The 12,560-nt window shown below is 37.7% G+C and overlaps 1 protein-coding gene across 2 annotated transcripts in view; it reads left to right on the top strand.

The window, feature by feature from the left end:
- The window catches only part of DNAAF4 (dynein axonemal assembly factor 4), a gene marked incomplete at its 5' end in the record, with an annotated part of 73,267 nt that overhangs the window by 5,327 nt on the left and 55,380 nt on the right, over positions 1 to 12,560 (top strand). For both annotated transcript variants that reach the window (XM_082649156.1, XM_082649157.1), the window contains one exon: positions 2,650 to 2,783. In XM_082649156.1, the coding sequence (XP_082505282.1) occupies positions 2,650 to 2,783 (134 nt within the window). The remainder of the gene's footprint in view (positions 1 to 2,649; positions 2,784 to 12,560) is intronic.

Raw genomic sequence — 12,560 nt, 5'->3', positions numbered from 1 at the left:
CTGCCTATGTTTTCCTCTAAGAGTTTGATAGTGTCTGGCCTTATATTTAGGTCTTTAATCCGTTTTGAGTTTATTTTTGTGTATGGTGTTAGGGAGTGTTCTAATTTCATACTTTTACATGTACCTGTCCAGTTTTCCCAGCACCACTTATTGAAGAGGCTGCCTTTTCTCCACTGTATATTCTTGCCTCCTTTATCAAAGATAAGGTGACCATATGTGCGTGGGTTTATCTCTGGGTTTTCTATCCTCTTCCACTGATCTATATTTCTGTTTTTTTTGCCAGTACCATACTGTCTTGATTACTGTAGCTTTGTAGTATAGTCTGAAGTCAGGGAACCTGATTCCTCCAGCTCCATTTTTCGTTCTCAAGATTGCTTTCGCTATAAGGCATCTTTTGTGTTTCCATACAAATTGTGAAATTTTTGGTTCTAGTTCTGTGAAAAATGCCAGTGGTAGTTTGATAGGGTTTTCATTGAATGTGTAGATTGCTTTGGGTAGTAGAGTCATTTTCCCAACGTTGATTCTTCCAATCCAAGAACATGGTATATCTCTCCATCTATTTGTATCATCTTTAATTTCTTTCATCAGTGTCTTATAATTTTCTGTATGCAGGTCTTTTGTCTCCTTAGGTAGGTTTATTCCTATGTATTTTATTCTTTTTGTTGCAATGGTAAATGGGAGTGTTTTCTTGATTTCACTTTCAGATTTTTCATCATTAGTGTATAGGAATGCCATAGATTTCTGTGCATTTATTTTGTATCCTGCTACTTTACCAAATTCATTGATTAGCTCTAGTAGTTTTCTGGTAGCATCTTTAGGATTCTCTATTTATAGTATCATGTCATCTGCAAACAGTGACAGTGCTACTTCTTCTTTTCCAGTTTGGATTCCTTTTATTTCTTTTTCTTCTCTGATTGCTGTGGCTAAAACTTCCAAAACTATGTTGAATAAGAGTGGTGAGAGTGGGCAACCTTGTCTTGTTCCTTATCTTAGTGGAAATACTTTCAATTTTTCACCATTGAGGATGATGTTGGCTGTGGGTTTGTCATATATGGCCTTTATTATGTTGAGGAAAGTTCCCTGTATGCCTACTTTCTGGAGGGTTTTTATCATAAATGGGTGTTGAATTTTGTCGAAAGCTTTCTCTGCATCGATTGAGATGATCATATGGTTTTTCTCCTTCAGTTTGTTAATATGGTGTATCACATTGATTGATTTGTGTATTTTGAAGAATCCTTGCATTCTTGGAATAAACCCCACTTGATCATGGTGTATGATCCTTTTAATGTGCTGTTGGATTCTCTTTGCTAGTATTTTGTTGAGGATTTTTACATCTATGTTCATCAGTGTTATTGGCCTGTAGTTTTCTTTTTTTGTGACATCTTTGTCTGGTTTTGGTATCACACTCCTGCCCTTCTTATCACTCCCCTACTTCACACTCTCCTACCAAGTTTCCTCTCCCCTCCTGTTTTTTTCTTCTTCAAAGTCTAGATCCCTTCCTTATCCTTCTTCCCCTAAGATAATTTACCCCCAATGGATCACAGCCTGCAGTTTCTAAAATACTGAGTGACTGAATAAAAAATAATTGTGAATGGTAAAGTCTGTATGTAACATGTCATGTTACTTTGTAATTTTTACTAAGGCTGGCTCTGTACTCTTCATATGTATCACTGTAAATCACCATTTGTATTTTTGAAGGTGATTGATTATATCAGATGGTCTCAACCCAACTTCTCTTCTAGGAGACCCCCCAGAGATGATTTATTGTGATCAGGTTTATGAGCAAATAGCTCTAGTTTCTCAACAGAGAGAGAGGAGAATAAATGTGTTCTCTTTCCTCCCATCTTGTCCCCTCCGGCTCCCTTTCCCTCTCCCCCTCATTCCACAGTCCTCTCTCTCCCTCTTGTGACCCTCTCCTCCTCTCCCTCCCCTCTCTCCATCCTCTTTCCCTCTGTTATTTCCCCTCTCCATTGTTCCTCTTCTCTCTTATTCATATCCTCCCTCTCTGTCTCTCTCTCTGTCTCTCTCTCTCTCTCTCACTCTGTTTGTCTATCTCTCTCAGTGCACAAAGGCATGCATTCTTTTTCTAAATTTTATTTGTGTATTTATTTTTGGCTGCATTGGGTCTTCGTCACTGTACGTGGGCTTTCTCTAGTTGTGTGGAGCGGGGGCTGCTCTTTGTTGTTGTGCACAGGCTTCTCATTGCGGTGGCTTCTCTTGTTGCTCTTGGAGCACGGGCTCTAGGTGCGGGCTTCAGTAGTTGTGGCACATGGGCTCAGTAGTTCTGGCTCTTAGGCTCTAGAGCACAGGCTCAGTAGTTGTGGTGCACGGGCTTAGTTGCTCCCCGGCATGTGGGATCTTCCCAGACCAGGGCTCACACACATGTCCCCTGCATTGGCAGGCGGATTAACCACTGCGCCACCAGGGAAGTCCCAAGGCATGCATTCTTTACTAATTCATTACTATTACAGTTACTTGCTTACCTTTTAGTATTAGCTTCTTGACCAGTTTAATATTGGGATATTTTTTCACTTCTCCATGTGAGGTTGGGTCCAAAAACATCTTATCCCAGATCAGTATGTAAGCAGTTTCTCCTGAGTAAAACAAATTCATCATGATCCTAATTTATTGATATTCCTTATGTTTTAGTTGACAAAGAGATGATGCAAAGAATAAGGGAGAAATCTATCCTACAAGCACAAGAAAGCGCAAAAGAAGCTATGGAAGCAAAAGCTTCGGCAAGGCGGGAAGATCAAAAATATACACTAAATGTCATGATGAAGGTAAGTTGAAGATTCACAGGAAAGTCCTTTAATTAAAGATGTAGTAATTGCAATGATAATTTGTTGCAACCACTGTATTTCCTCACCATTTTGTTCATACTTTGGTTACAGGCCTTGCTGTGTTATGTAGGCTATCTACTATTGATGTGTATTTCTGAAAATCTGTATGAAAGTTGAGAGTATAAGGTTGAACAATAGGTTTACTTGTTTGAGGGAAAATGCTCTATTTCCAAGGGAATAAAACAGTTACAAGGTTTTATGCTGTAAATGTTTTACTTCTTTTTTAATCTTGGAATTATTGGACATGATTATTTAAAACAAGAAAAGCATAAATTTAACACTAAATATTGACCAATTAATATCTTTTAACTGTTGAGCCTTTCAAGTTAAATCTTTAATCAGCAATATATTTTTTGAGATATAATTCACATACCATACAGTTCACCCATTACAGGCTTACAATTCAATCGTTTTTAGTATATTTAGAGTTGTAAAACCATCACCACAATCAATTTTAGAACATTTTCATCACCCCAAAAAGAAACCCTGCACCCATTAGCAGTCACTCCCCATTCCTCTGAACCCCTAGCCCTAGACAACCGACAATCTACTTTCTATCTCTATAGGTTTACCTATTCTGACTAATTTTTACAAATAATTTCCCATCTCAAATTCTCATTTTTGACATTTTGAAATGATTAAGGAATCTATAATAAGCATTATGTCATCAAGAGTCCTATGGACTCATGACTGTTCTTTTGCATTTGGATCACTAGTATTGTTTTTATAATCAACAGTTCATAATTCCAAAGATTTCTCTGCTTCTTTTATCATTTTTACTTGACTTTTAAATGTCACCAATGGTTAATATACTTTTTTTTTACTTAATAATCGAACACGTGGTCATCCGTCCAAAGATTCCTGCTTTCTGTATACTTGATGAGTTACACCTTTTCTTGATCATGTTATCAATACTATCAAACTTTAAGCAAAATACTATAAAATTTGTGGCAACAAATAAGTATTTACTGAACTAATAAAATAGTTAAACAATGGCACACACACTGCTGCATTGGTAAACATAACAAAGCTGAACAATTGATTGGCAGGCAGTACCACAATGCTATACCTTGAAGTTATTCGTCTACTGACATATGAAAGCCTGACTTTGGTAGTATTGGAAAGGTGCTTTAGGGGCATTAGTGTATAAAGAATGAAGCTATAGATCACATTGAAGTGATAGAACCTATGAAAGTCTATACCCTATACTACCAACTATTCATTTTGTCTGTCTCTTTCCCTGAGCAGTGTTGAGAGTTGAGACTACATTTTCTTTCATCCTTATCATAGCAGTTGCCAAGTAAATAGTAGGTGCTCAAACAGTTGAATGAATTAATGTGAATATATTGTTCGAGTACCCTGTAACCATAGTATAGTTCTATTCTGGTAGATAGATGTAGCTATTTTTACTCTGTCCAATATTAGACACCATTCAGAAAAGAGCAAAAAAGAACTTTGATGTTCCATTAAGAGCAAATGAAGTGATATGATGACAAAAGGCAACTCCTTATTAGCTTAAACCATAAATTAGCTTAAAACTTGAATTACATATACCACAAAATAATGGGGTTTTTTAAGTAGTAACCTTTTCTTTTAAAAATTAATTAATTAATTTATTTTGGGCTGTGTTGGGTCTTCGTTGCTGTGCGTGGGCTTCTCCCTAGTTGCAGCGAGTGGGGGCTACCCTTTGTTGCAGTGTGCGGGCTTCTCACTGTGGTGGCTTCTCTTGTTGCGGAGCACAGGTTCCAGGTGCATGGGCTCAGTAGTTGTGGCTCATGGGCTCTAGAGCACAGGCTCAATAGTTGTGGCTCATGGGCTTAGTTGCTCTGCGGCATGTGGGATCTTTCTGGACCAGGGCTCAAACCTGTGTCCCCTACATTGGCGGGTGGATTCTTAACCACTGCACCACCAGGGAAGCCCTAATAGTAACCTTTTAAAAATAATTAGCAGGGCTAGTGCTAAGACTCACTGTGTCAGTTTGCTATGCTGTATAGTATAAGTCTGCTTGGGCTACCGTAACAAAATACCAAAGAGTGGATGACTTGAACAACACACATTTATTTTCTCACAGGTCTAGAGCCTAGAAGTCTCAGATCAAGGTCCATTGGGGTTGGTTTCTGGCTTGCAGATAGCTGAGAGAGAGAAAAAAATCTCTGGTGTCTCTTCTTATTAAGAAACTAATCCTATTGTATCAGGGCCCCACGCTTATGACCTCATTTAACCTTAATTACTCCTCAGCAGCCCATTTCCAAATGGGAGTTAAAGCTTCAGCATATCTGGGGGAACACAAACATCTAGTCAATAACACTGTATAAAAACTATCCAGAATTTAGTAGCTTAAAACATTTATTTTCTCACGATTCTATATGTTGGTCAGGCTGTTCCTGTGGTCTGAGGTTGGCTTGATTGTGGCTGGAAGTTCTAGGATGGCCTCACTCACATGTTTAGAGCCTTGCCAGGGAAAGCTGAGCCCCTCTCCATGTGGTATGTCATTCTCCAAGAGGCTAGCACAGGCTTCTTTACTTCATAGTTAGTGTTCCTGGTGGCAAGAACGGGAAAGCCCTAATGCAGAAGTGCTTTTAAAACCTCTGAAGTGGGAAAGCCCTAATGCACAAGCCCTTTTAAAGGCTCTGCTGTGTCACATTTGCCAATGTCCCATTAGCCAAATGTCCCATATATCCAAGCCCAGATTAAGGGTTAGAGAAATAGACTGCACCTTTTCTAGGAAAGAAAGATTAAGTCACATCGCAAAGGGGCATGCATATAGTTATGGGAGGAACTTGTCGTCATTTTACAACTTAGTTGGAATTGAAAATGTTAGGATTTAAACAATAAAGATAATTTGATTGATCCAGCAGGAAAAGTTCCGCGATAGAGCAGTAAATCCAAGCTCTGACTCCATCTCTCTGCAGCATCCTTAGCACTGCTTTTTCTTTGTGTCTGCTTCATCCTTAGGCTGACAGGGAGATGATCCACATCTTCACATAAGCAGGGGCCAGCAGGAGACAGGCTGTCTATTCTGTTGGCTCCCTTTCAAGCCCCATAAAACAATTGCTTTAGGTATTGTAGAATGATATTTCAAATGGTAATCACTTTTACACATGTTCAAATAAATCTTTACTTCAAGTCTGTTGCTTCAAACTTGGTTTGCTGCATCCACTTCTCATTATCTTTGCTGCTGATCTATCATTCATTTAGCAGACATTTATTGAATACTGTGAAAGGTACTGAGACAGAGTTGAACAAATCAGTCTTCACTTTCTGTTTACTCATAGTATAGAGAGGGTGACAGACAAGAACAAACAAAGATTACACCATAGTATGCATAAGAAGTCATGGGCAGATAAAGAGAAAACACTGGCAAAAGGTTGGTGTTTCAGTCTGAGAGGCTGGTCAGGAAATACGAAGCAATGTTGTTTGTGCTGAATACTGGAGAATAAGCCACAGTTACCTGGGGATAAATGGGAAAATGACGTTACAGTTAGTTTGGATAAGTGCCTGACAGAGTTTGGCACAACAAGGAACATTTGTTGATCAGAAGTAAAACCTTGATATTTAGAAAAATCTCCTGAAGGGAACTCTTTAGGAATTTTCAGCAAGAAACCCAAAATAATTGGGTTTGTGTTTTGGAAAGCTCATTCTGGGGAGTGAGTTTGAGAGGTTGCACGGTGGAGGCAGAGCTTTTGTATTCTTAAGACGGAAGGATTTTGAACATATTTATACGTTGAAGAAAGAAGCCAGTAAAGAGTGAGAGATTGATAATACAACTAAGAGAGAGGATTGATGATGAAGCAGTTTTTTTTTTGTGGTGGGATGAAGGTTGGAACAGGTGAAAAAATTAAATCTTAGGTAATAGGGGATATTTTATCTTTTGACCCTAAAGGGCAGGAGTAAAGAATAACTAAGCATTTGGAAAATTCTTAGAGACACAGATAGTTAAAGTAACCCTTTTTTTCCTTGGTGAAGGTAGCAAGGTCATCTACCCAGACTGTGAAGAATTGAGGTGGGGTAGGAGTGATTAATGAAAGGTTGGAATATTCATGGCAGACCAATCTGAAACATGCTTTTTTCCCCCTCTTTATTTTGGACTGCTATTGCCTACTTTTCCTGTTTTCTTCACTCTTTTGTTTTATAGGTTGCCTTCTTCTATTTTGAATTTTTTGGTTTTATTTTGTTTCATTTTCTACTTTAGGGGACCCCATTTCCCACTAATTTTTAAACTAAACAGGTCAGATTTGAAGTGCTTTCTTCTGATATTGTTTTCTTAAAGTTGAAACTCGGAAACTTTAACTGTAAAACAACTTTGCCTGATCATGCAGATGAGGTATGAGTTGCTTTCTAGAGTTATCTAGATTATACTATAGGGCCTTTAAAAAGCCCTTATCAGTGAAACCACATGCCCTGTTTATTAGAAGCATGTATAACTAAGGGATAGAAAGGCCACAAGTAACTACTTGCTCATTTTTTATTCTATGCAATTGTAAATGTGATTGTTCTGTTTATTTATTTATTTATTTGGCCACATGGCTTATGGGATCTTAGCTCCCTGGCCAGGGATTGACCAGGGTCACAGGAGTGAAAGTCCGGAATCCTAACCACTAGGCCCCCAGGGAACTCCTGTAAATGTGATTGTTTTTTAAATTTCTCTTTCTGATAGTTCATTGTTAATGTGTACAAATGCAACAGATTTCTGTATGTTAAATTTATATTATCAAACTTTACTGAATTCATGTATTCTAATAGTTTTTTGCTGGCATCTTTAGGATCTTCAATAGATAGTATCATGCCATCTGCAAACACTAACGGTTTTACTTCTTCCTTTCCAGTGTGGCTTCATTTTATTTCTTTTTCTTGTCTGGTTGCTATGGCTAGGAATTTCCATACTATGCTGTATAAAAGTGGCAAGAGTGGGCATCCTTGTCTTGTCCTGATCTTAGAGGAAATGGTTTCAGCTTTTTACCATTGAGAATGATGTTGTCTCTAGGTTTGTCATATATGGCCTTTATTATGTTAAGGTATGTTTGCTCCATACCCACTTTGTGGACAGTTTTTTATTTTTTTACATCTTTATTGGAGTATAATTGCTTTACAATGTTGTGTAGTTTCTGCTGTATAACAAAGTGAATCAGCTATACATATACATATAGCCCCATATCCCCTCCCTCTTGCGTCTCCCTCCCACCCTCCCATAAAGCACTGAGCTGATCTCCCTGTGCTATGAGGCTGCTTCCCACTAGCTATCTGTTTTACATTTGTTAGTGTATATGTGTAAATGCCACTCTCTCACTTCATCCTAGCTTACCCTTCCCCCTCCCGTGTCCTCAAGTCCATTCTCTACGTCTGCATCTTTATTCCTGCCTGCCCCTAGGTTCTTCAGAACCTTCTATTTTTTTTTTTTAGATTCCATATATATGTGTTAGCATATGGTATTTGTTTTTCTCTTTCTGACTTACTTCACTCTATAGAACAGACTCTAGGTCCATCCATCTCATTACATATAACTAAATTTCATTTCTTTTTGGGGCTGAATAATATTCCATTGCGTATATGTGCCACATCTTCTTTATCCATTCATCTGTTGACGGATACTTAGGCTGCCTCCATGTCCTGGCTATTGTAAATAGTGCTGCAATTAACATTGTGGTACGTGACTCTCTTTTTTTTTTTTATTGCGGTACGTGAGCCTCTCACTGAAGTGGGTCAAAAAAGATCTTGCTGTGATTTATGTCTTAGAGTGTTCTTCCTGTGTTTTCCTGTAAGAGTTTTATAGTGTCTGGCCTTACATTTAGGTCTTTAATCCTTTTTGAGTTTACTTTTGTGTATGGTATTAGGGAGTGTTCTAATTTCACTCTTTTACATGTAGCTGTCCAGTTTTCTCACCACCACTTATTTAAGAGGCTGTCTTTTCTGCACTGTATATTCTTACCTCTTTATCAAAGATAGGGTGACCATATGTTCGTGGGTTTATCTCTGGGTTTTCTGTCCTCTTCCATTGATCGATATATCTGTTTTTGTGCCAGTACCATACTGTCTTGATTACTGTAGCTTTGTAGTATAGTCTGAAGTCAGGGAGCCTGATTCCTCCAGCTCCGTTTTTAGTTCTCAAGATTGCTTTGGCTATTCGGAGTCTTTTGTGTTTCCAAACAAATTGTGAAATTTTTTGTTCTACTTCTGTGAAAAATGCCATTGCTACTTTGATCGGGATTGTATTGAATGTAGATTGCTTTGGGTAGTAGAGTCATTTTCCCAACGTTGATTCTTCCAATCCAAGGACATGGTATATCTCTCCATCTATTTGTATCATCTTTAATTTATTTCATTAGTGTCTTATAATATTCTGCATACAGGTCTTTTGTCTCCTTAGGTAGGTTTATTCCTAGGTATTTTATCCTTTTTGTTGCAGTAGTAAATGGGAGTGTTTCCTTAATTTCTCTTTCAGATTTTTCATCATTAGTGTATAGGAATACAAGAGATTTCTGTGCATTAATTTTGTATCCTGCTACTTTACCAAATTCATTGATGAGCTCTAGTAGTTTTCTGGTAGCATCTTTAGGATTCTTTATATATAGTATCATGTCATCTGCAAACAGTGACAGTTTTACTTCTTCTTTTCTGATTTGTATTTCTTTTCCTTCTCTGATTGCTGTGGCTAAAACGTCCAAAACTGTGTTGAATAATAGTGGTGAGAATGGGCAACCTTGTCTTGTTCCTGATCTTAGAGGAAATGGTTTCAGTTTTTCACCATTGAGAATGATGTTGGCTCTGGGTTTGTCATACATGACCTTTATTATGTTGAGGTAAGTTCCCTCTATGCCTACTTTCTGGAGGGTTTTTATCATAACTGGGTGTTGAATTTTGTTGAAAGCTTTTTCTGCATCTATTGAGGTGATCATATGGTTTTTATCCAATTTGTTAATATGGTGTATCACATTGATTGATTTTCGTATATTGAAGAATCCTTGCATTCCTGGGATAAACACCACTTGATCATGGTTTATGATCCTTTTCATGTGCTGTTGGATTCTGTCTGCTAGTATTTTGTTGAGGATTTTTGCATCTGTGCTCATCAGTGATGTTGGCCTGTAGTTTTTGTTTTTTGTGACATCTTTGGTTTTGGTATCAGGGTAATGGTGGCATTGTAGAATGAGCTTGGGAGTGTTCCTCCCTCTGCTATATTTTGGAAGAGTTTGAGGATAGGTGTTAGCTCTTCTCTAAATGTTTGATAGAATTCACCTGTGAAGCCATCTGGTCCTGGGCTTTTGTTTGTTGGAAGAGTTTTAATCACAGTTTCAATTTCAGTGCTTGTGATTGGTCTGTTTTTATTTTCTATTTCTTCCTGGTTCAGTCTCAGAAGGTTGTGCTTTTCTAAGAATTTGTCCATTTCTTCCAGGTTGTCCATTTTATTGGCATATAGTTGCTTGTAGTAATCTTTTATGATCCTTTGTCTTTCTGGAGTGTCAGTTGTTAATTCTCCTTTTTCATTTCTAATTCTATTGATTTGAGTCTTCTCCCTTTTTTTCTTGATGAGTCTGGCTAATGGTTTATCAGTTTTGTTTATCTTCTCAAAGAACCAGCTTTTAGTTTTATTGATCTTTACTGTTGTTTGCTTCATTTCTTTTTCATTTATTTCTGATCTGATCTTTATGATTTCTTAACTTCTGCTAACTTTCGTTTTGTTTTTTGTTCTTCTTTCTCTAATTGCTTTAGGTGTAAGGTTAGCTTGTTTATGTGAGATTTTTCTTGTTTCTTGACGTAGGATTGTACTGGTATAAACTTTCCTCTTAGAACTAACTACTTTTGCTGCATCCCATAGGTTTTGGGTCATTGTGTTTTCACTGTCATTTGTTTCTAGGTATTTTTTGATTTCCTCTGCGATTTCTTCAGTGATCTCATGGTTATTTAGTAGTGTATTTTTAGCCTCCATGTGTTTGTAATTTTTACAGTTTTTTTTACTGTAATTGGTATCTAGTATCATAGCGTTGTGGTCAGAAAAGATACTTCATACGATTTCAATTTTCTTAAATTCACCAAGGCTTGATTTGTGACCCAAGATATGTTCTATCCTGGAGAATGTTCCATAAGCACTTGAGAAGAAAGTGTATTCTGTTGTTTTTGGATGGAATGTCTTATACCTATCAGTTAAGTCCATCTTGTTTAATGTGTTATTTTAAGCTTGTGTTTCCTTATTTATTTTCATTTTGGATCATCTGTCCATTGCTGAAAGTGGGGTTTTAAAGTCCCCTACTATGATTGTGTTACTATCGATTTCCCCTTTTATGGCTGTTATCATTTGCCTTACGTTTTGAGGTGCTTCTATGTTGGGTGCATAAATATTTACAATTGTTATATCTTCTTCTTGGATTGATCCCTTGATCGTTATGTAGTGTCCTTCTTTGTCTCTTGTAATAGGTTTTATTTTAAAGTCTCTTTTGTCTGATATGAGAATTGCGACTCCAGCTTTCTTTTGATTTTCATTTTCATGGAATATCTTTTTCCATTCCCTCACTTTCAGTCTGTATGTGTCCCTAGGTCTGAAGTGGGTCTCTTGTAGATAGCATATGTACGGGTCTTGTTTTTGTATCCATTCAGCCAGTCTGTGTCTTTTGGTTGGAGCATTTAATCCATTTACATTTAAGGTAATTATCGATATATATGTTCCTGTTACCAGTTTCTTAATTGTTTTGGGTTTGTTATTGTAGGTATTTTCCTTCTCTTGTGTTTCTTGCCTAGAGGAGTTCCTTTAGCATTTTTTTTTTTTTTTTTTTTTTGTGGTACGCAGGCCTCTCACTGCTGTGGCCTCTCCCGCTGTGGAGCACAGGCTTCAGACGCGCAGGCTCAGTGGCCATGGCTCACGGGCCCAGCCGCTCCGTGGCATGTGGGATCTTCCCGGACCGGGGCACGAACCCGTGTCCCCTGCATTGGCAGGTGGACTCTCAACCACTGCGCCACCAGGGAAGCCCTAGCGTTTTTTTTTTTTTTTAAACTGGTTTGGTGGTGCTGAATTCTCTTAGCTTTTGCTTGTCAGTAAAGGTTTTAATTTTTCCGTTGATTCTGAATGAGATCCTTGCTGGGTAGAGTAATCTTGTTTACAGGTTTTTCCCTTTCATCACTTTAAATATGTTCTGTCACTCCCTTCCGGCTTGCAGAGTTTCTGCTGAAAGATCAGCCGTTAACCTTATGGGGATTCCCTTGTATGTTACTTGTTGCTTTTCCCTTGCTGCTTTTAGTATTTTTTCTTTGTATTTAATTTTTGATAGTTTGATTAATATGTCTTGGTTTGTTTCTCTTTGGATTTATCCTGTAGTGGACTCTCCGTGCTTCCCGGACTTGATTATTTCCTTTCCCATATTAGGGAAGTTTTCCACTATAATCTCTTCAGATATTTTCTCAGAGTCTTTCTTTCTCTCTTCTTCTTCTGGGACCTGTATAATTCGAATATTGGTGTGTTTAATATTGTCCCAGAGGTCTCTGAGAACGTCCTCAATTCTTTTCATTCTTTTTTCTTTATTCTGCTCTGCAGCAGTTATTTCCACTATTTTATCTTCCACGTCACTTATTCGTTCTTCTGCCTCTGTTATTCTGCTATTGATCCCTTCTAGAGAATTTTTAATTTCATTTATTTTGTTGTTCATCATTGTTTGTTTGCTGTTTAGTTCTTCTGGGTCCTTGTTAAACGTTTCTTGTATTTTCTCCATTCTATTTCCAAGATTTTGGATC

The sequence above is a fragment of the Grampus griseus genome (genome assembly GCF_964374135.1).
Source record: "Grampus griseus genome assembly, chromosome: 2".
In the NCBI taxonomy this organism is placed as follows: Eukaryota; Metazoa; Chordata; class Mammalia; order Artiodactyla; family Delphinidae; genus Grampus; species Grampus griseus.
Note: the sequence above shows the minus strand (reverse complement) of the source record. Positions and strands in the feature narration are given on the sequence as shown.